Below are 24,809 nucleotides of genomic sequence, written 5' to 3'. Positions count from 1 at the left end.
GCCATACTCCTGAATTGCCTGGGGGTTGACCAAGCTCCTCACCTGGTGGACGCAGCACGGCTTGGGCAGTCATTGCTGACAGAAGTGACATGGATAACAACTGTGAGTAAAAACCCTGAACTGCACCATTGGACTCAGTGTGATCTTTGCTGCGCCTGCACCATCACCCCCAGCATCCACCTACACTGCCCTGAGGCTACACTCTTCCCGTGGGGAGTTATCCTACCCCTGTGCTGCACACTAACACCAGCCTCAGCGGTCTGCCTCGCAGCGGCGGTTATCTCTAACCGCAATCCACGGGTGGCATAGTCAAACATTCACAAAACACTGATAAATAGACCGCCACAAATTGGTCTGACCACCCTGAGCCACGGGATCGGGTTGCCACTACTACCCCCAGCATCGTACAGAAGCCCGGTTCCGGGTACCCCACGGCCCAGGGGGCGAGTCAATATCATGGGGAACATCGTTGCTTAATGGGCCCCTTTTTAGGTTCCAGGAGAAGTGGTAACATCACAGAGAATAACATCACAAGTGGGGTCACTGTTGTCAGCCACCTATAAAATCAGAGCCAGGACCTACAGATGTATTTTTTTTTCGCCTTCGCACCCTATTATCAACCTGGAAGAAACTATGTGAATGTGCCTGATAATTGTGTCTTTGTGACCAACAAGCTGCAGGAAAATGAATTCCCACTGGTCATTTTATCAGAAGTAATTGTAACAGTAGGTTTACATTGGGTTATAGGTTGTGCTGTATATGCTGCCATTTTCTTTGTGACCACTAGATGGTGACATTTAACCACTGTTTAGTTTACAAGCAGAACCGTGAGGCAAATGTTATGCGACACCACCAGGTGACGTCATCCACACATGCCAGCAGTAGCTAAAACAGCTAAGTTACCATGGTAACCAACATGGGAGTGTAAACAAACAATCTGGTTAGTGCTGTGTAGAGCTTAGGTATTGCAGACGGACTCGCAGTATCCTTTCACGTGCTTCTTCTGCCCTGCCCGTGTAGTAATAGTTATCGCCACACATATAACTAATAGAAGAATATGCTCCATCTCTAGCCTGTTATAGAAGCCATGTCTGGAGGGACAGGAGTGGAAGGTAGTTCACAGCCCCCTCGTTATCCATGGTGAGTATATCTGTATACTGATGTGGTTAGTCTGATAGTCTGCAAAATAAGTGCAAAGTATTATTAGTATTATTACTATCACTGTCTTATCTATCCATCTATCTATGTATATACAGTATCTATCTATCTATCTATCTATCCATCCATCCATCCATCTATCTATCTATCTAGCCATCTATATATCTATCTATCCCATATCTATCTATCTATCTATAATCTATCTATCTATCTATCTATCTATCGATCATCAATCTATATATCTATCTATCCATTATCTATTGTCTATCTATCTATCTATCCATTATCTATTGTCTATCTATCTATCCATTATCTATTGTCTATCTATTGTCTATCTATCTATCTATCCATCTATCTATCTATCTATCCATATATCTATCTATCTATTGTCTATCTATCCATTCATCTTTCTATCTATCCATATATCTATCTATCATCTATCTATCTATCTATCTATCTATCTATCTATCGTCTATCTATCTATCCATATCTATCCATATATCTATCTATCTATCCATTATCTATCTATCTATCTGTCTATCTATCCATCCATTATCTATTGTCTATCTATCTATCTATCTATCTATCTATCTATCCATCCATCTTTCTATCTATCCATATATCTATCTATCTATCTATCTATCCATATAGCTATCTATCCATTATCTATTGTCTATCTATCTATCTATCTATCTATCTATCCATCCATCTTTCTATCTATCTATCTATCCATTATCTATCTATCTATGTATCTATCTATCTATATATTTATCTATCCATATATCTATCTATCCATTATCTATTGTCTATCTATCTATCTATCTATCGCATATCTATCCATATACAGTACAGACCAAAAGTTTGGACACACCTTCTCAATTAAAGATTTTTCTGTATTTTCATGACTCTGAAAATTGTACATTGACACTGAAGGCATCAAAACTATGAATTAACACATGTGGAATTATATACTTAACAAAAAGTGTGAAACAACTGAAAATATGTCTTATATTCTAGGTTCTTCAAAGTAGCCACCTTTTGCTTTGATGACTGCTTTGCACACTCTTGGCATTCTCTTGATGAGCTTCAAGAGGTAGTCACCGGAAATGGTTTTCACTTCACAGGTGTGCCCTGTCAGGTTTAATAAGTGGGATTTCTTGCCTAATAAATGGGGTTGGGACCATCAGTTGTGTTGTGCAGAAGTCAGGTGGATACACAGCTGATAGTCCTACTGAATAGACTGTTAGAATTTGTATTATGGCAAGAAAAAAGCAGCTAAGTAAAGAAAAACGAGTGGCCATCATTACTTTAAGAAATGAAGGTCAGTCAGTGCGAAAAATTGGGAAAACTTTGAATGTGTCCCCAAGTGCAGTTGCAAAAACCATCAAGCGCTACAAAGAAACTGGCTCACATGAGGACCGCCCCAGGAAAGGAAGACCAAGAGTCACCTCTGCTTCTGAGGATAAGTTTATCCGAGTCACCAGCCTTAGAAATCGCAGGTTAACAGCAGCTCAAATTAGAGACCAGGTCAATGCCACACAGAGTTCTAGCAGCAGACACATCTCTACAACAACTGTTAAGAGGAGACTTTGTGCAGCAGGCCTTCATGGTAAAATAGCTGCTAGGAAACCACTGCTAAGGACAGGCAACAAGCAGAAGAGACTTGTTTGGGCTAAAGAACACAAGGAATGGACATTAGACCAGTGGAAATCTGTGCTTTGGTCTGATGAGTCCAAATTTGAGATCTTTGGTTCCAACCACCGTGTCTTTGTGTGGCGCAGAAAAGGTGAACGGATGGACTCTACATGCCTGGTTCCCACCGTGAAGCATGGAGGAGGAGGTGTGATGGTGTGGGGGTATTTTGCTGGTGACACTGTTGGGGATTTATTCAAAATTGAAGGCATACTGAACCAGCATGGCTACCACAGTTTCTAGAAGCGGCATGCTATTCCATCCGGTTTGCGTTTAGTTGGACCATCATTTATTTTTCAACAGGACAATGACCCCAAACACACCTCCAGGCTGTGTAAGGGCTATTTGACCAAGAAGGAGAGTGATGGGGTGCTACGCCAGATGACCTGGCCTCCACAGTCACCAGACCTGAACCCAATCGAGATGGTTTGGGGCGAGCTGGACCGCTGAGTGAAGGCAAAAGGGCCAACAAGTTCTAAGCATCTCTGGGAACTCCTTCAAGATTGTTGGAAGACCATTTCCGGTGACTACCTCTTGAAGCTCATCAAGAGAATGCCAAGAGTGTGCAAAGCAGTCATCAAAGCAAAAGGTGGCTACTTTGAAGAACCTAGAATATAAGACATATTTTCAGTTGTTTCACACTTTTTGTTAAGTATATAATTCCACATGTGTTAATTCATAGTTTTGATGCCTTCAGTGTGAATGTACAATTTTCAGAGTCATGAAAATACAGAAAACTCTTTAAATGAGAAGGTGTGTCCAAACTTTTGGTCTGTACTGTATCTATCTATCTACTTCAAAACACCTTGCAAAAGGGGATCCTCTCCAATTCCATATGTACGAAATGAAAAAAAGAAAAGAACAAAACGCAAGGAGAGACGCTTCACAATTCAATGACATATTCTTCATTATTTTTGAAATACATCAAATATAATGATGCAATAGAGACAGCAAATATACTTAAATTTTGGATTATATGGTTCAGAAAGTCCTTCTTTAGAAGTAGCTATAAGGGGCTTCAAGGAGACACTGGCAGAGGCACAGGTGTATCCAGGGAGAGATCATGCTTGCTGCATTTCAGGGGCGTTCACCTTTTTCAAGCGGTGATCTCTTGCTGGATACACACGTACCTGTGCCAGTGTCTCCTTGAAACCCTTTGTAGCTAATTGTAATGCCCCCTTCACATGTCCATATAAAACCGGTACCAGGAAAAAACAATACCAGTGTCTTCAGTGTTTTGGATCAGTGTGTCATTAGTGCGTCATCAGTGTGTCATCTGTGCGCCATCAGTGTGTCATCTGTGCGCCATCAGTGTGTCATCTGTGTGCCATCAGTGTGTCATCTGTGTGCCATCAGTGTGTCATCTGTGCGCCATCAGTGTGTCATCTGTGCGCCATCAGTGTGTCATCTGTGCGCCATCAGTGTGTCATCTGTGTGCCATCAGTGTGTCATCTGTGCGCCATCAGTGTGTCATCAGTGTGTCATCTGTGCGCCATCAGTGTGTCATCTGTGTGCCATCAGTGTGTCATCTGTGCGCCATCAGTGTGTCATCTGTGCGCCATCAGTGTGTCATCTGTGTGCCATCAGTGTGTCATCTGTGCGCCATCAGTGTGTCATCTATGTGTCATCTGTGTGTCATCAGTGCGTCATCTGTGTGCCATCAGTGTGTCATTTATTTGTCATCTGTGTGTCATTTGTGTGTCATCAGTGTTTTGGATCAGTGTGTCATCAGTTTTTTGGATCAGTGGGTCATCTGTGTGTCATCAGTTGTTATCAGTGTTCTCCGGTATGGCAAAAGAAACAGAAACTCCAAAGCTTCTCCTATACTTTGCAATGTTAACCACGTACTACATACGGACGGCGCACAGATGACACACTGGTGCTTTTCATGTACCTATAGACTTGTATTGGCCCTTGTCATCCGAGCTACCGGTAAAAAACAGACATGTCTCCGTGTGGTTTATATGGACATATGGTCCTTGGGAATACACAGATGTGAAGATCAACATAGGTTAAAATGGGTACATGTGACATCCGTGAAAAAATGCCACACATACTGCAAACACAGACTTGTGAAGGGGGCCTAAAGAAGGACTTTCTGAACAATATTTAAGCATATTTGCTGTCATTGTCGCATCATTATTTTTGAGGTAGGTAATAAATAATGAAGAATATATGTCATTGAATTGTGAAGGACTGTGTGCTTGCATTTTTTCATTTTTTTAATATTGAGAATTACAATCAGCGCAGATATGGAATAAGTGCAAATCCTTGTAAGATTTCACCAAGATCATCTTCCTGTATACGTGTCTAAAAAATGGGGCAGCACTCCAAATCTAGAAATCATGTGTAATAGACTTTATTCATCCCATGTTGCAATGTTTTGGCTTAAATACATCAGAATTGTTCTCCAAGTTCAAAAAAGGCATTGAGAAAGATTCTGACATACTGAGCCAAAGTATCAGCACGCGGGCTGAATAAAGTCCATTACACTTGATTTTGGATTTAAAGTGCTGCCCGTTTTTTAAACAATCTGTCTGTCTACGGATCATTCAGCTATCTATCAAGATACCAAACGGTGCAGCAGCGCACTGTATGTGCTAATATGTATGCAAATATATTTGTAAAATTTAACCCCTTCACGACCTTTGACTTACATTTACGTCAAAGGTCATGTCCCTGCCTTTGATGTGGGCTCGCACGTTGATTCCACATCTTTCCCTGTACATGATGACTGATTTAATCAGCCATCATGGGCCTTTAAAAGCAACAGATGGAGCAGAGCTCCGCCCTCGGCTGTTAATCAGTTAAATTCTGCTGTCAATCACTGACAGCGGGATTTAACACGATCTATCAAAATATAAAATAAGCTAATCCGAACAGCGTTCCGAGAAAAAAAACTGAAACGCCAGAAATACACCAGAATAAAATGCAATAACAGGAGATCAAAACATCTTACTTACCCCAAAATGGTATAAGTAAAAACATCAGCTGAGGGCGTAAAAAATAAGCCCTCACCTGGCCCCAGATCCCTAAAAAGGGAAAACGCTATGGGTCTCGGAAAATGGCACCATAAGCAAAAAAAAAAAATTCTTACAAATTTCTGAATTTTTTTCCACCACTTAAATTAGAAAAAAACGTATACATGTTTGGTATCTACGTACTCATCTTGACCTGGGGAATCATATTCCCAGGTCCGTTTTACCATAAAGTGAACATGGTAAATAAGAAAAACCTAGAACAATTGTGAAATTGCACTTGTTTTCCCACTTTCCAGTGCATCACATGATAAAATCAATGGTGTCACTCAAAAGTACAACGTGTCTCGCAAAAAACAAGCTTATAAGGACGGAAAAATAAAAACGTTATGGCTCTTAGAATAAGGGGAGGAAAAAAACAAAAGCGCAAAAATGGAAAATTGCAAGGTCATAAAAGGGTTAAATTGCATTATTCCTACATAGAATATTCTTATAAAATAAAGGCACTGAGTGCACAAATTGCTCAATTTGTGTGTGCTCACTAGCCATGACAAGGCATCCTTTTTTTGATGGGACCTTAACCATTTTTATCAGACATGACTAGGGTACCGTTAGAGAAAGGTATGCCTTGTCATGGCTGGTAGGCACGCGTGCCTTGGCCAAACAATTTATATAGCATAATGCAGTGTAAATTTCCAGGTATGACCATGTGATATTTCAGTTTTTCTTTTTTAACAGATTAGCAAAAATTTCTGTTTTTTTCAGTCAAGATGGGGTGCAGAGTGAACTTTAATGAGAAAAAAAATGAACTTTTTAGAATTTACCAAATGGCTGCAATGAAACAGAGTGAAAATGAAAGGGGTCTGAATACTTTCCTTACCCACTGTATATACAATGTTAACATATATCTTAGCACATACAGTGTGTTGCTTCACTCTTTGTTTTGTATCATCCTTTCTAAGCAGAACAGTAAAAAAACAGCAGCACTGTAAAGTTAAATGTGAAACTAGTCCAGTGATTTTTCTATTCATTTCAAATGCATTTATTTTTTATAAAAAAATCCAGATATTAATAAAATGCTCCAAAATTCTAAACCCACCCAACCACAAACTAACCACTCGTACTACCCGCCTCTAGTCCGCTGCTGAAAAGAAGAACTCAAAAAATTCTGAAAAGAAAGGAGAAAAAAGGGAGAAGGAAGAGAAAGCGAGGCTGGACATTAAGAACCAATTATGACCACTCCATTTATCCCAGATATTCCTTACAATTAGTCCCCACCATAATATAAATATTTCTTATTTAATCGCACTGTTTAGAACATTACACCATTTAGTAACTGTGGTCCTCAACATCTAGCCAATAAAAGTCTAGCTAAAAACAGGAGCTTCACTATTTAATAATGCCGTGATAATATTATATGAAAGCTTACCGTCTGTCCTCAGCTGGATAGCTTGGAAATCACCAGGGATTTGCCAAAGTGGACATTCATCCTCTTCTCTTCATTTTAACTAGGGCCTCTGTGACAGACACAGATGGAAGAGGGTCCCTGTGCAAGAACAGTATATGGGCCCCTCTTTGTGTATGTGACAAGAGCTGCTTGCTGATTTGGAAGTGGAAATGGGCCCCCTACCCTCATGGGTCCCTGTGCGACTGAATACATTGCACCAATGATGCTGTATGTCTGCCCCTGGGTGTACTACACCCTCACATTATATTAAATTGTATCATTTTTTGATTCTCATTTAATGAAAAATGTCCAATATATCTATATCTATTCAACCTATCTCCCCCATTTGCACTCACTCGCTGACCACTGAGCTGCTTTCTTTATACCTTTTATAACTATCTCTCTTTTTATTCATCTAAGGCCAAGTTCACATTTCCATTTGCTCATTCTACGGAATTCATGTGCATAAAATCAGATCAGTTGCATTACTGATGACACAGGAAGCAGAGGGGTCCTAATGATTATGGGGTCTGTCTTGGTTCGGTTTTGTGTCTGTTTTTAGAAGTTCAATTAAGTCCAAAAAGTTTCCATATCCTTTAAGCTCTGTTTTCATACATTATATATATTTTCCAATAAATAGTTTGTATTGTGAACCTGCGTGTGATGGCTCTGGTACATGTATGCACCCCATTTCTATTGCAGGTATAAAGAGAGACTGAAAGTAAAATTTCTAAAAGATGCCAACCATAAACTGAACCTTTCTGGTGCTCTCAATACCCACCAATGGAAATTCTTACCAAAAGGACTTGACGATTTTCGAGATGGCTATCCCTCTACTACCGGTACTCCTCATATTCCCGTGACAAAGAGGAATGCTCTTATCCTGCAGAATATGGCTACGGGCTCAGAAGCTTCTCAGAAACAAGAAAAAAAGTTTACAAAAGAGCAAGCTTACTTCTCTAAGCTTCTTCCACAGCAGCAAGCACGCAGGGAGTACATTGCTGGGATAGAATATGGCCTGGCACAACACCCACTAGCTCTTTACCCTCACCTGGAAGAAGGAATACCACCCGAAGTAAGAACCATAGTCTACAGTATATCTTTAATTCAAATATCAAATTAATTCAAATATTATTCAAATATAAAGTGCATGATTGTAGGAAAAAAGGATTACGCCTTCCAATTTTAATGTTGTTTTATTGTAAAATGGCAACACAACAATAGCAGAAAAAGTGTTATACATAATGAATCTCAGTTTATATTAATGGGATGAGTTTTTTTTTATACTATTTTAAAGTTAGACAGGTTGAAATAGCGAAAAACTGTGAGACTGCTAAAAGTATGATCCTGATTCATTAAGACTGACGTTTTGGAGTAGTATGCGTCACATTCATTAAGAGGCACACACCACTTAATGAATTCAGCAGATCTTCTAAGTGGCATGCACCTCCCTGTGCCATGCCAGAAATGCCACTCCCGTCAGGAGCTGGAGTAACATTGCTAGCAAAGAACACCATCAACTATTGATGTATTTGATGGGTGGGAGTTACCATGCCCCGTCCCGGCTACTCCCCAACTACAACTGTTTTTGCAGAAGCCCGAAACTGGTGTACAAATGCCAAAAGTCGCAACTTTTCTGAGAAACCCCACGTTGTGCACACATTTTGTGACCTTTCAAAGTGTTCTATACCAGTTTTGTGGTGTAAACACTTTGATGAATCGGTCCTATGTGCACAAAAATAGACAATCTTTATTAACCCCTTTACAACCCAAGGTGGTTTGCACGTTAATGACCAGGCCAATTTTTACAATTCTGACCACTGTCACTTTATGAGGTAATTACTCTGGAACGCTTCAACGGATCCCACTGAATCTGAGATTGTTTTTTCGTGACATATTGTACTTCATGATAGTGGTAAAATTTCTTCGACATCACTTGCGTTTATTTGTGAAAAAAATGGAAATTTGGCGAAAATTTTTAAAATATCACATTTTTCAAACTTTGAATTTCCATGCCCTTAAATCAGATAGATATGTCACACAAAATAGTTCATAAATAACATTTCCCACATGTCTACTTTACATCAGCACAATTTTGGAACCAATTTTTTTTTTAGTAGGGAGCTATAAGGGTTAAAAATTGACCAGCAATTTCTCATTTTTACAACAAAATTTACAAAATCATTTTTTTAGGGACCACATCACATTTGAAGTGACTTTGATGGGCCTTTATGACAGAAAATACCCAAAAGTGACACCATTCTAAAAACTGCACCCCTCAAGGTGCTCAAAGCCACATTCAAAAAGTTTATTAACCCTTCAGGTGCTTCGCAGGAATTTTTGGAATGTGGAAGAAAAAAATGAACATTTATTTTTTTTTACAAAAATGTTATTGCAGACCCCAATTTTTTTAGTTTCGCAAGGGTATCATAAAAAATTAACCCCAAAATTTGTTGTACAATTTCTCCTGAGTGAGCCGATACCCCATATGTGGGGGAAAACCACTGCTTGAGCTCACGGCAGGGTTTGGAAGGGAAGGAGCGCCATTTGACTTTTTGAATGTAAAATTTGCTTGAATAATTAGCGTACGCCATGTTGCATTTGGGGAGCCCCTGATGTGCCTAAACAGTGGAAACCCCCCACAAGTGACACCATTTTAGAAACTAGACCCCCCAGGGAACTTATCTAGATGTGTGTTGAGCACTTTGAACCCCCAGGTGCTTCACAGAAGTTTATAACATTGAGTCGTAAAAATTAAATTTTCAAATTTTTCCAACAAAAATGTTTTTCAGCCCCCAATTTTGCATTTTCATAAGGGTACCAGGAAAAATTGCACCATGCAGTTTGTTGTGCAATTTCTCCTGAGTAAGCTGATACCCCATATATGGGGGAAAACCACTGTTTGGGCGCACTGCAGGGTTCGGAAGGGAAGGATCGCCATTTGACTTTTTGAATGTAAAATTTGCTTGAATAATTAGCAGACGCCATGTTGCGTTTGGGGAGTCCCTGATGTGCCTAAACAGTGGAATCCCCCCCCCCCCAAGTGACTCCATTTTGGAAACTACACCCCTCAAGGATTTTATCAAGGGGTATAGTGAACATTTTGAACCCAGAGGTACGACATAGAATTTCATAACATTAGGTCATCATATTGAATAAGTTGTCATTAGTCTTGAGTGCAAGTGCTCGCTACTTGAGCTTGAATCGGGTACTCAGGTATGAACCAAGTATCGCGGGTACTCAAGTGACATGCTCGAGTCCCCGTCCGCATGTTTCACGGTTATTAGACACCCACAAAAAGCATGCGGGGATCGCTCGTGCATGGCAGGCAATCCCCGCAATTTTTTTTGGGCTGTATAACAGCTGCAAAACATTTGGGGCGGAGACTCGAGCATGTCTCACTCGAGCACCCGCTATCCTCGGTACATACCTGAGCACCCGATGCAAACTCAAGTAGCGAGCACTTGCGCTCAACATTAGTCGCCATATCGTCGTCATTTTCTTTTCTTTACTTCTGAAAAAATTCCAACCCCAACACAAGCCTAACCCCAAACCTAATAGAAGCCCAACCCTAATACAACCCTAACCCTAGCACAACCCCAACCCTAACCCTAACCCTAACCGTAGAGTTTATTTTTTTACACCGTTCCTCGTGCGGTATAAGTGATTAGACGACTTTATTCTTCGGATTGGTGCAATTACAGCGATACCAGATTTATATCGGGTTTTTATGATTGACAGCTATCACACTAAAAGACCCTTATTTTTGCAAAGATTAGTTTTTGCATAGCCATATTTTGAGAGCTATAATTTTTCCATATTTCGGCCGACAGAGTCATGTGATGGTTTGTTTTTTACTGGACAAGTTGATGTTTTTATTGGTACCATTTTCAGGCACGTGACATTTTTTGATCGCTTTCTATTCCGATTTTTGGGAGGCAGAATAAATAAAGACCAATAATTCAGGAATTGTTTTTTTGTTTTTTTCATGCCTTTCTGCGTGTGGTAAAATTGACAGGCAGCTTTATTCTTCAGGTCAGTACGTTTACAGCGGTACCACATTTATATTGTTTTTTTTATGTTTTGGTGCTTTTACACAATAAAAACTATTTTATAGAAAAAAGAATTGTTTTTGCATCGCTTTATTCTGAGAGCTAGAACTTTTTTATCCGTATGTGAACTTTTCATCAGGGTCATTTGGATGTTTTTGGTTGTCATTAAGATTCAAAAAGAGAAAACACAGTAGTTTGACAATAAATGGCTTCACCCAACCAATAACCATAGTAACATAGTTTTTAAGGTTGAAGGAAGACTAAGTCCATCTAGTTCAACCCATAGCCTAACTTGTTGATCCAGAGGAAGGCAAAAAAAAACCATGTGGCAAACACTAAGCTCCACATTGGGGAAAAAAATTCCTTCCCGACTCCATACGACAATCAGACTAGTTCCCTGGATCAACGCCCTATCAAGGAATCTAGTATTTATAACCTGCAATATTATACTTTTCAAGAAAGGCATCCATGCCCTTCTTAAATTTTAACAGTGAATCACTCATTACAACATCATGCGGCAGAGAGTTCCATAGTCTCACTGCTCTTACAGTAAAGAATCCCCGTCTGTGATCGTGATTAAACCTTCTTTCCTCCAGACGTAGAAGATGCCCCCTTGTCCCCGTCTCAGGCCTCAGAGTAAAAAGATCAGTAGAAAGGCCTTTGTACTGTCCCCTCATATACTTGTACATAGTAATAAGATCACCCCTAAGCCTTTTTTCCACAGTAAATAACCCCAAGTGTAATAACCTGTCTTGGTATTGCCGACCCCCCATTCCTCTACTAACCTTGGTCGCTCTTCTCTGCACCCACTCTAGTTCAGCTATGTCTTTCTTATACACCGGAGACCAGAACTGTACACAGTATTCTAAGTGTGGTCGCACTAATGACTTGTATAGAGGTAAAATTATGTTCTCCTCATGAACATCTATGCCTCTTTTAATGCATCCCATTATTTTATTTGCCTTTGCAGCAGCAGCCTGACACTGGCCACTAAACGTGAGCTTGTCGTCCACCAATACACCCAGGTCTTTTTCAGTTACAGTTTTGCCCAGTGTTTTACAATTAAGCATATAATTATACATTTTGTTTCCTCTGCCCAAGTGCATTACCTTACATTTATCCCCATTAAAGCTCATTTGCCATTTATCAGCCCAAGCTTCTAGTTTACATAGATCCTCCTGTAATATAAAATTGTCCTCCTCTGTATTGATTACCCTGCAGAATTTAGTGTTATCTGCAAATATTGAAATATTACTCTGTATGCCCCCTACAAGGTCATTAATAAATATGTTAAAAAGAAGGGGGCCCAATACTGACCCCTGTGGTACCCCACTGTTAACTGAGACCCAGTCTGAGTGTTTTCCATTAATAACCACTCTTTGTTTCCTATCACTGAGCCAATTCTTAACCCACATACATATATTTTCCCCTATCCCCAATGTTCTCATTTTATGTATCAACCTTTTGTGTGGAACCGTATCAAAAGCTTTTGAAAAGTCCATATACACAACATCCACTGCATTTCCTTGGTCCAGTCCAGAACTTGCCTCCTCATAAAAACTGATCAGATTAGTTTGACAGGAACGGTCCCTGGTAAACCCATGTTGATATTGGGTCATGAGGTTATTCTTCTTCAGATACTCTATCATAGCATCTCTTAGGAAACCCTCCAGGATTTTACCCACAGTAGAGGTTAAGCTTATCGGCCTAAATTTCCAAGTTCAGTTTTTGTCCCCTTTTTGAATATTGGCACCACAAACTATACTCCAGTCCTGTGGTACAGACCCTGTTATTATGGAATCTTTAAAGATTAAAAATAATGGTCTATCTATGACATTACTTAATTCCTGCAGTACTCGCGGGTGTATCCCATAAAGTTTTATTGTTATCATTCATATTCTCTGAAACAAGGCCAAGAAAGGAAAAATTCTGCCGGGGTATGTAAACTTTTGAGCACAACTGTATGTAAATGGAGGAGATAGCTACATAATACTAGTAAATGAAGAAGTAAGGGTACATGCACACGATCAGTAATCGCTGCAGATTGGATGCAGTGCACTTACGCTGCGTGCAATCAGCAGCGACCAAATGTTATAGCATAGTGGATGGGATTTCAAGAAATCCCATGCCCACTATGTGTCTCCGTTCATCTGCGGATCACCCACGGACACGGATATGCGGCGCGTCTTTCCAGACCGCAGCATGTCAATTTGTCAGACCGTCTCCCCAAGAGAAATTAGATCAATACAATGTATTGATTGCAATGAATCCGCATGGTTTAATGAACACATGCGGATTCACCTGCGTGCAGTGCTTTGGACACAGCATAAAGTATACTGCATTCAAAGCGCTGACAGTACTGATCGTGTGCTCATATCCTAATGGATGAAAGCGCAGTCAGGAGGTGTAACTCAGTAAATATTATGAAAGGTATACAGTTTATGTACAGTATAAGTATCTACTACAGCCCAGAAACATATTAGCGCTAAGATGAACAAGTAAGTACAATATAGTATTTGATACACATTTGCAAGTTTTCCCACCTACAAAGAATGGAGAGATCTGTAATTTTTTATCATAGGTACACTTCAACTGTAAGAGACAGAATCTTAAAAAACTACAACAGAAAATCACATTGTATGATTTTTCCATAATTAATTTGCATTTTATTGCATGAAATAAATATCTGATACAATAGAAAAACAGAACTTAATATTTGGTAAAGAAATCTTTGTTTGCAATTACAGAGGTCAGACGTTTCCTGTAGTTCTTGACCAAGAACTACACTGCAGCAGGGATTTTGGCCCACTCCTCCATACAGATCTTCTCTTTCAGGTTTTGAGGCTGTCGACTGATTTTCTATTGGGTTCAGGTCTGGAGACTGGCTGGCTAGGCCACTCCAGGATCGTGAAATGCTTCTTACAGAGCCACTCCTTAGTTGCCCTGGTTGTGTGTTTCAGGTCATTGTCATGCTGGAAGACCCAGCCACGACCCATATTCAATGCTCTTACTGATGGAAGGAGGTTGTTGGCCAAAATCTTGCGATACATGACCCCATCCATCCTCCCTTCAATACAGTGCAGTCGTCCAGTTCCCTTTGCAGAAAAACACTCCCAAAGTATGATGTTACCCCCACCATGCTTTACGGTTGGGACAGTGTTCTTGTGGTTATACACATCCTTCTTCTTTCTCCAAACACTGCGAGTGGAGTTGATACCAAAATGTTCTATTTTAGTCTCATCTGACCACATATCCTCCCCTGTAGTTCTGGGCTGATTCCTGACCTTTCTCAGAATCATCCTTACCCCATGAGGTGAGATATTGCATGGAGCCCTAGACAGAGGAAGGTTGACAGTCACCTTGTGTTTCTTCCATTGTCTAATAATTGCGCCAACCGTTGTTGCCTTCTCACAAAGCTGCTTGCCTATTCTTCTGTTTCCCATCCCAGCCTTGTGCAGGTCTACAATTTTGTCCCTGACGTCCTTAGACAGCTCTTTGGTCTTGACCATGGTGGAGAGGTTGGAGTGTGATTGATTGAGAGTGTGGACAGGTGTCTTTTATACAGGTAATGAGTTCAAACAGGTGCAATTATTACAGGTAATAAGTTTTGAGTAGGAGGGCTTCTTAAAGAAAAACTAACAGGTCTGTGAGAGCCTGAATTCTTGCTGGTTGGTAGGTGATCAAATACTTATTCCATGCAATAAAATGCAATTTAATTATGTATAAATTATACAAAGTGATTTTCTGTTTTTTACTTTTAGATTCTGTCTCTCACAGTTGAAGTGTACCTACGATAAAAATTACAGACCTCTCCATTCTTTGTAAGTTTGAAAACTTGCAAAATCGGCAGTGTATCAAATACTTATTTTTCCCACTGTAGATAGCAAAGAAATGTAAACACTATTTGGAGTTCCACCAGAAGGTAAGAGCAGGGGCAGAAATATCGTTGATGCAACCAGGGTCACAAGATGTAAGGGGGCCTACATCTACCTCCCAATGAGTTGGAAATGTACATTATGCTGAGCTATTGGACTGCAAAAGCTGCATATACTGTTCATGCATAGAGGTCCTCTTCTGTCTGTGACCACCACTGGGTAAGAAGGTATACATCTTGGAGCTAATAAACTTTTGCTGTACATATATCTGGGGTGGTCACCTGTGTGTTGCGACTTCCGATATTGCCTGTTTATACCTTTTCATAATATTTACTGAGGTAACCGTCCATCTATTACTAAATATATATTAAATATATTTATTGCTATCATGTAGATGTCTCCTCTTGGTGGATATGTTACCCCTTTTCTTCCCTGTAGAATTACATTTTAATCTGTTCAGTTTCTTTTAAGTTGCTTTTTGTTGCGTTTAATTAAGCTTGTCTATTTTTATACGAATAATTGTGATAGTCTCCTTGGTTTTCTGTAGAATCTGTAGGATGAAGCTAGACCAGATAGTAAAAAATGCTACTACTTTATCATAGTGGCACACTGTATTATGAATTTGGTGCATCTTGATAGATATGTTGGGCACATTTATCTTCTTTATCTCACTTCCATAAATCTGCGTTGCCATGTCCTAAGTTAGCACACATCATCTATGCCATTTTTTGGTGCAATTTGAGCAATAACTTGTAATTCTCCACCAATATATTTACTTATGCAATACACCCATTCAATATTTTAAACAGCAGATTCCTTATTGTGTTCTTCAGCTTTGCTCCTCAGATTGATGCGATATATGATAACTTTGTGTGACTTGATCACTTTTGAGCCAGCTTTTGAACTTTTGTTGGATAATCTGGAAAAAGAGATCACATAGATGGCATGAGCATTTTAACTAAAAAAATGCATTTATTTTCTTGTTTGAGATGTGAATTTAACTGTACACCTATTATATAATTTGTGAAGCTGTTTGAGGAAGTTGTGGGCATCCTGGACCCTGAGATGAGACTAAAGAGTGCTTCAGGATTCTATGAAGGTGTACCAGAAGATCAGGAGGAAGAGCATTACCTTGAGCCACCAGAGATGCTGGAAGTACAAAGTGTGAAATCACGTGATGCAAGCACAAGGCAATCATCCATGTAAGATTTCATAGTTTTAAACACCATGTATGTTGTAGAAAACAAGATATAGGAGGTTAATTCTATTTAAAATTGCACGAAACTGAAGTGTAAAAGTAGAGGTGGTTACTGGCAGCTAAAAAGATGTCTACCAAATACATATCCTTTAAATACACGAACTTTTACAGATTTGCACCTAAAGTATACTATTTGCATTTCTATAATGACATATAAGATTTTATTCTTAATTATGTTATCTTGCAGAATGCTTTTATTATTTTCCCTTTGGGCTAAGAAATCATTTATGTTTCTTATTGGTTCTGTCATTTCATGTTCTTCTTAATCTTATTTTTGCAGGAGTGAGCCATCCAGGCCCAAAAATCCGTATAAATGGCTATATATATGGCTTTCTAACCAAGAGCCTGTTCCTGAAGAGAGAAAATCTAAGACAATGCTGCCTTTCACCCCTGCGCTAGATGAAAATGTCAAGCAAGTGACCAAGGAGTTTTGTGAGTGGGTGACTTCTTTGGTAAGTACATGAGTAAATAATGAAATCATACCGGAAAGCTAAAAGGCCCTGCTCCAACCTATTCTTTTTCTCCTTTATGTTTTCATAATAAAGTATGAAATATTATTACATGTGTGATTAGTAATTGTAACATTAAAGAGGTTTTCTCAGTTTCTGTCTTCAGGAGCACACTACTCCTTTCCCTCCTGTCTTCCTTCTTGCCTGGAGCTTTGAACTCCTTATGTTTGAAAGTTCGGACTAGCAGCATGGTTGTGCCACTGGCCCGAACTTTGCCTCTGCTGCATGGGCCTATTGATCCGGCCAGCTTCAGAGCAGCACTTGCAAGCTGTACAGCAAAGAACTTGCAAGCTGTACAGGGAAGAACTTGCAAGCTGTACGGCGAAGAACTTCTTGCAAGCACTGCAGTCTTTGCGGTCGCAACTTAGGACGTATTGTATGCCCTAAGTCTGTGACACAGAGAAAAAGAAATAAGCCACAAATAGTGATCATCTTACAATAATAAACATTTATTTATTGAAACACAAATCACAATATAATAAAAACATTTAAAAAGCCTTGAATGGCTATGAAGAAAATAACCACGGACAAGCCTATAATAAAGCTTAAGTCCACCCTATCTAATCAAAAGGTGTATGGGTCATCAATAATAATAACAATGACAATAATGACATAGAATGATTTTGCATATTGTCGCTGTGTTCTGAAGACACTGTGCGTTACAACTCAGCCTCCCTATGGATAGCAGATGTGTGTCAGGCTGTCATTGTTGTGAGTGATAGCTCAGCCGCCCTCTGAATAGCAGGTACGTGTCGGGCTGTCAGTGCATGAGTGACAGCTCAGCCGCCCTATGGATAGCAGATGTGTGTCAGGCTGTCATTGTTGTGAGTGACAGCTCAGCCGCCCTCTGAATAGCAGGTACGTGTCGGGCTGTCAGTGCATGAGTGACAGCTCAGCCTCCCTATGGATAGCAGATGTGTGTCAGGCTGTCATTGTTGTGAGTGACAGCTCAGCCGCCCTCTGAATAGCAGGTACGTGTCGGGCTGTCAGTGCATGAGTGACAGCTCAGCCGCCCTATGGATAGCAGATGTGTGTCAGGCTGTCATTGTTGTGAGTGACAGCTCAGCCGCCCTCTGAATAGCAGGTACGTGTCGGGCTGTCAGTGCATGAGTGACCGCTCAGCCACCCAATGGATAGCAGGTGCGTGTCAGGCTGTCAGTGCATGAGTGACAGCTCAGCTGCCCTATGGATAGCAGGTACGTGTCTGGCTGTCATTGTTGTAAGTGGCAGCTTAACCAACCTATGGATAGCAAGTGTGTTTTGGGCTGTCATAGTTGTGACAGCTCAGCCGCCGTATGGATAGCAGGTGCGTGTCGGGCTGTCAGTGCATGAGTGACAGCTCAGCTGCCCTATGGATAGCAGGTACGTGTCGGGCTGTCAGTGCTGTGTTCAGGTTTCACCCAGATGTTTCATTTCCAGATAATTTCAGACTATTTAACTGGCTGGCAATGTCAGATCATTGAAAATTGTAACTTCTGTTCAGAGGTGTGCTTACTCTGTGCTCTGTATTTTGATTTTCTGATCTATTGTTGCTGGACCTTGGATTTGCCTTTCGACTACCCATTTGTATAACCCCTTTTGCCTTTGACATATTCTGACTTTAGTTACCAGACCCCGGACTTTGCCCCTAACTACCCGTTTGTCTCATCCTTCCTGGATTTTGACCATGGACCTCTTGACCACTCTGCCTTAAGGTTAGTCCGTGAGTAGTAATATGACTGTCTGAATGCACGCTAAGGAAATCTATCACCGGGATTCACACCCCTATAAACCATTGTCACCTCCTTTTCTGGCCTGAAAAGGTCTTCATAAAATTATAGAGATTAGTCAGTTGCAGTACCACATAACAAAAAAAAATTCTCGTGTTTTTTGCAGATGACCTTTCAACTGTCTGCTGCGTGTATCTCAATGAACAAAGTGTCCTATTAATTCTTTACTTAATCCTTCCCTGGTCCCTTGATTGATGTAGATGATGTTTTGGCATGATCCTCCAGCTGCACAAAATTTTTTCCTTACATGGCAGTGCTAATAACCACCACATGGACAATGGGCAGAGTAATATTCTTTGTTATGTGGCCAAAAAGATGAGTAAAGCCAATGACTTAGAAGCGAGCCTCGAACTGGCACATATGCAGAACAAAAAGAATTACACTGCCCATACAAAGGCAAACACACCGCACAGCGGCCAATATTTGACTTTACTTTCACTCTCATGAAGGCATAGATTACATTAAAGTTTCATCAACATTAGTGATGAGCGAGCACTAAAATGCTCGGGTACTTGTTGTTCGAGTCGAGCAAATTGGAATACTCGAGTGCTCGGTTCGAGTAACGAGCCCAATGTAAGTCTATGGGAAACTTGAGCATTTTTCAGCGGCTCCCCCCGGCGGTCTGCAGAGGGCCTAAAAATTGCCCAAATCGATGGGAGCAGTGCTCAAATGACATGGGAACAGCATGGGGAAGACCCCTGGAAGCATTTATGACTCTCAGATCACTGCTGTCAACAACGTTGTCAGATGTATTACGCCACTTTTACGGACTCACTATAAAATATACAAAAACGAAACCAAAATGGATTTTCCTGGGACACATGTTAAGTAACATCCTTTCCAGGGTAATGACTTGTATATAAGGTAAAATAACCAAAAACAAAAATGCTCCTCCACACCTTGGGCTTTTAGCGTTTTTGATGCGTTTTTGCACTTTTGCATTGCTTTCAACCAAGACAAATGCATTCACCGGGAAATATCATTTTAACATTTTACAACCTTATCTGGCCATGTGGTGGTGTGACACATCATCAGATGCATCCTGTTTCATTTATGATGGAGGGACTCTGAAAATCACAAAGCCTATTTTATAGGGCTATCAGGCGGCCCTTACTATTCTTAAAGGGCCAGCAGTTGGCTATCCTTTTCTGTTCCCATTATTAACGAGTGGGTCTCCTATACTGTTATTACGTATGCAGTGACTGTAAGAGCTGCCAAAAATTTGGATGCAACCCAATACCCCTTTGAAGAGACATAGAGGAGGGTCTCAGTAAAAAAAAAATGTTCCCATTATAAAGGAGCCTGTCTCCTATAGCGGTAATGCCCATGCTGTGACTGCAATGGCTGCCAAAATTTGGGAAAAACCCCACTAACAATTTAAAGACGCATATAGCTGGGCCACAGTAACAACATGTTCCCATTAGAAAGGAGAGGCTCTGCTATTCAGTTATAGGGTATGCAGTGAGTCCAACGGCTGCCAAAATTTAGGAAAAACCCCACTAACAATTTAAAGACACATACAGCTGGGCCACAGTAACGAGTACAACATGTTCCCATTAGAAAGGAGAGGGTTTGATATTCATTTATAGGGTATGCAGTGAAGCAACGGCTGCCAAAATTTAGGAAAAAACCTACTAACAAGTTAAAGACACATAGAGCTGGGCCACAGTAACGACATATTCCATTAGAAAGGAGAGGTTCTGCAAGAGATGTAGAGGTCGGAGGGCCTCCTAAAAACAATGTTCCCATTATTAGGAAGTGTGTCTCCCATACTGTTTCCCTATTCAGTGAAGCAACGGCTGGCAAAAATTTGGAGGAACTCCAATGCCCCTTGCAAGAGACGTAGAGGTCGGAGGGCCTCCTGAAAACAATGTTCCCATTATTAGGAAGTGTGTCTCCCATACTGTTTGCCTATGCAGTGAAGCAACGGCTGCCAAAAATTTGAAGGAACTCCAATGCCTCTTGCAAGGGACGTAGATATGTTGATATGGTACATATGGTGGTGATATGGTGGTGGAGGATGAGGATGCGGAGTAGGAGGAGGACAAGAGCAAATAGACAAAATCAGGAATCATTGTGGCAAGACGACTCGCTCGGCCACTTCCGGAAGTAGACTCAGGACACACGTTCTCAGGTTTACCTTTCTGCTGGCTTATTATGGCATAAACTCATGCAGGGTTCCACAGGAAAAATAATCAAGACCCCTCTGGGTTAAACGGGAAAACGAAAAAAATATATAGCTCAGTCCATAGGTGAGCGGGTTCCACCCGCTCTCGGTAGCATAAACTGCACAACAAAGCCCTTGTGAAAAGCTCTGCAGCTTCCACAATACTGTCTAGAGACTTAACTCTCCAGACCACACCCCAGAGAAAAAAAAAAAGGGACTGAGCTTTTACACATTGCTCAGCCACACCCTGAGGGAAAATAAGGGGAATGGCGTCCCGCCCTCTTTGCCATTCCCATAAAACCGCACACCCTTTAACAGAGTAAACCCACCAGCATATAACATGCTGCCAGAAATAAAGTAGGTCTTAGTTCACACAAGAAAGCATCCTGAGTGACACATACCTCCCCTCACATATAAAACCAGTGACACTGTCACACCATGTCTGGATGTGAAGACAGAGGTTTAGAGTTAGACCTCCCAAAAAAAAGACACTGGATTTGAGTTTATGTTACGCTGCTATCATTCGGTGGTGTTGAGAAGTCTGGCCCAATCCAGCCCTTGTTCATTTTTATAAGAGTCAGCCTGTCAGCATTTTCAATTGACAGGCGGATGCGCCTATCGGTTATTCCACCAGCGGCACTAAAAACCCGCTCTGACAAAACGCTAGGGTCAGGGCAGGCCAGGACCTCCAAGGCGTAGAGAGCCAGCTCATGCCACGTGTCCAGCTTGGATACCCAATAATTATAAGGCACAGAGGAATCATGGAGGACATTGGTACGGTCGGTGTTACGCTCTCGCCCGGACTGACTGGCGTGAGCGTGATTAGTGATCCCACTGTACCATGAACCGAGGAGTGCCTGGAGGGGTGTAACTAAGTATCAACCCGATCCGACCAAGGTCGCACGGCGGCTCAGTCGACTCCGTGAACCAAGGAGGAACCGAGCAGAGGGACCAGGTGCTACTCCAGGTCAGACCCTGGTCACAGCTGTTGACCCACACCGGGGAATGCAGGAACAGGCAGGTTAGACTGGCATACAGGCAGGTGGGTATTGGCAAGTACGGCTGGTATGCAGACAGGTGGGTACTGGCAAGTACGGCTGGTATGCAGATAGGTCGGTACTGGCAAGCACGGCTGGTATGCAGACAGGTGGGCACTGGCAAGCACGGCTGGTATGCAGACAGGTGGGCACTGGCAAGCACGGCTGGTATGCAGACAGGGAGGTACTAGCGGGTTGGAGCGCAGGCTGGATAGGGTCCAGTACAGACTGGGAGACAGGAACAGAGCCGCAGATGCGGTAGACAAGCAGAGTAAAGCGAAACCGCCGGAGCGGAGGACAAGGCAGAGCAGAGCGGAACCGCTGGAGCGGTGGACGAGGCAGAGTAGAGAGGAACTGCCGGTGCGGTGAGCAAGTAGAGCAGAGCGAAACCACAGGTTCGGTGGACAAGGCAGAGCAGAGCGAAACCGCCGGAGCGGTGGACAAGGCAGAGCAGAGAGGAACCGCAGGTGCGGTGGACAAGGCAGAGCAGAGCGAAACCACAGGTACGGTGGACAAGGCAGAGCAGAGCGGAACCGCCGGAGCGGTGGGCAAGGCAGAGCAGAGTGAAACCGCTGGTTCGGTGGACAAGGCAGAGCAGAGCGAAACCGCAGGTGCGGTCGACAAGGCAGAGCAGAGCGGAACCGCCGGAGCGGTGGGCAAGGCAGAGCAGAGAGAAGCCGCCGGAGCAGTGGGCAAGTCAGAGCAGAGAGAAGCCGCCGGAGCGGTGGGCAAGTCAGAGCAGAGAGAAACCGCTGGCGCGGAGAGCAAGCAGAGCCGAACAGGGCTGAAGGTGCCGAGAGGACAGGACTCTGTTCACATGGAACAGACTGGAAAATACAGGAAGATGGCTAGAACACAGGAGGTAGATATGGAGGAAGGGAAAAGGGACAAGCAGAACCAGATACACACAAGGTACTTACAATGAAGTAGCGAGTGGACACAAAACTCAACAACAGAAGTAAAGAGACAATGAGTTGGAGTTAGGTGCAGGTTCAGATACTGCAGGGAAAGGGAAGGTACGGACATAGAGACAAACAGGTAACAGGCTAGGAGACAGTTCAGACAGGAACTGATACTTCAACGAGATACAAGAACGAGCCTGGGTATACAGCCCCCAGGGTGGCAGAAACAGACTAGAAGTCACAGGCAACAGGCCTGGGTATACAGCCCCCAGAGTGGCGGAAACAGACTAGAAGTCAGAAATAACAGGCCTGGGTATGCAGCCACCAGGGTGGCAGAAACAGACTAGACGTCACAGGTAACAGGTCTGGGTATGTAGCCCCCAGAGTGGCGGAAACAGACTAGAAGTCAGAGATAACAGGTCTGGGTATGCAGCCCCCAGAGTGGCGGAAACAGACAAGATACAGGACAGGACCTGGCAATTCAATTGCAAGGACAAACTGAGTGAAGGTGTTGCTCAGGCATCTCCTTCTGGGTGGAGGGAGTTTAAATATCCAGTGATTTACAGCAATAGGCTGGGGACGCATTAGGAGCATACCCACAGCAGCTATAAGAATCAGGAAGTAACCGGGCCGCCGCCCTAAGCAATCAGACAAGAGACATGCACACAGCATGAACTGGAGCAAGGTTTGTAGGCTGGACTGGTGGGTAAGATTGCGGTCTTGCATATTGGGAGGTGGTGCACTATGCAAGCACACCGCCAGGGATGTTACAGTCGGCAAGGTACTCCCTCACCATCTTCCGAAACTTTTTCTTCCTTGGGAGAATACCCCATGCTTCAGGGCCTGTGCGATGGGAGGGTCTGAGAAAACTGTCCCAGAACTTTGACAGAGTTCCCCTGCCTCTGCTGGATTGCATTTGTGTCTCTCTTGCCTGTACTCCTTGGTTGTCCAGCGAACTGTGACCTCTGCCGCCAGCGTTTTCAGATGGGAATTTTTTAAGAAATTCCGCAACAAGGGCCTTTTTGTACTGCCCCATTTTATTAGGCCTGTCCTGCAAGGGAATAAGAGACAGAAAGTTCTCCTTGTAGTGTGGGTCTAGAAGTGTCACCAACCAATAATGACTGTCACCCAAAATTTGGACTATGCGAGGGTCACGGGAAAGGCAGCGTAACATAAACTTAGCCATGTGTGCCAGACTGCAAAGAGGCAAGACTTCCATGTCCTCACCAAGAGGACAACTGACCATGCTCTCCTCCTCATCCTCCTCTTCTTCCTCCTCCCTGTCCTCAGGCCATCCACACTGAACAGACGGTATGACAGTTGTGCAGGTAGTACTGTCTATAGCGCAGGAAACTAGCTCCTGTTCTTCCTCCTCCTCTTCCTCATTGTCACCCAATCCATGTTGGGATGAGATGAGGCTGGTCTGCGTGGAATCACTCTGTATGGTTCCTTGCTCCATCTCATCAATGCATCCTCTTTAATTGTGAGCAGACAGTGTTTCAGAAGACAGAGAAGCAGGATGGTGACACTAATTATGGCATCATCGCCGCTCACCCTCTTGGTGGAGTATTCAAAGTTTTGGAGGATGGTACAAATGTCTGACATCCATGTCCACTCCTGAGGTTTTATGTGTGGAGTCTGACCTGAATACCAATGGCCTTGTTGATGCTGGTAGTCAACAACTGCCCTCTTCTGCTCACAAATCCTTCCCAACATCTGCAGTGTAGAGTTCCAAGGCGTGGGGACATCGCAGATCAGTAGGTGAGCTGGAAGCTGCAAACGCTGCTAAAGCACGGCAAGGGTGGCGGAAGCTGTAGCTGACTTTCTAAAATGGGCACACAGGCGGCGTACTTTGACAAGCAGATCTGACAGATCCGGGTAGGTTTTGAGAAACTGCTGAACCACGAGGTTAAGCACATGGGCCAGGCATGGTAAGTGTGTGAGCTCGCCTCAGAGCCGCCACCT

The 24,809-nt window shown here is 42.4% G+C and overlaps 1 protein-coding gene across 1 annotated transcript in view; it reads left to right on the top strand.

Annotated features, from left to right (window-relative positions):
• The first annotated feature begins 871 nt into the window (after window positions 1-871).
• Window positions 872-24,809, top strand: part of FAM47E (family with sequence similarity 47 member E) — a 52,779-nt gene continuing 28,841 nt past the window's right edge. Inside the window, exons 1-4 of the mRNA XM_073637104.1 lie at window positions 872-1,140; window positions 7,978-8,350; window positions 16,232-16,404; window positions 16,741-16,912. Of these exons, the coding sequence (XP_073493205.1) occupies window positions 1,088-1,140; window positions 7,978-8,350; window positions 16,232-16,404; window positions 16,741-16,912 (771 nt within the window). The 5' untranslated portion in view covers window positions 872-1,087. The remainder of the gene's footprint in view (window positions 1,141-7,977; window positions 8,351-16,231; window positions 16,405-16,740; window positions 16,913-24,809) is intronic.

This window comes from Phyllobates terribilis, unplaced genomic scaffold (genome assembly GCF_046119375.1).
Source record: "Phyllobates terribilis strain yellow unplaced genomic scaffold, ASM4611937v1 Scaffold_1__5_contigs__length_1240528914, whole genome shotgun sequence".
NCBI classification, from domain to species: domain Eukaryota; kingdom Metazoa; phylum Chordata; class Amphibia; order Anura; family Dendrobatidae; genus Phyllobates; species Phyllobates terribilis.
This window is presented reverse-complemented; position numbering and strand designations above follow the sequence as displayed.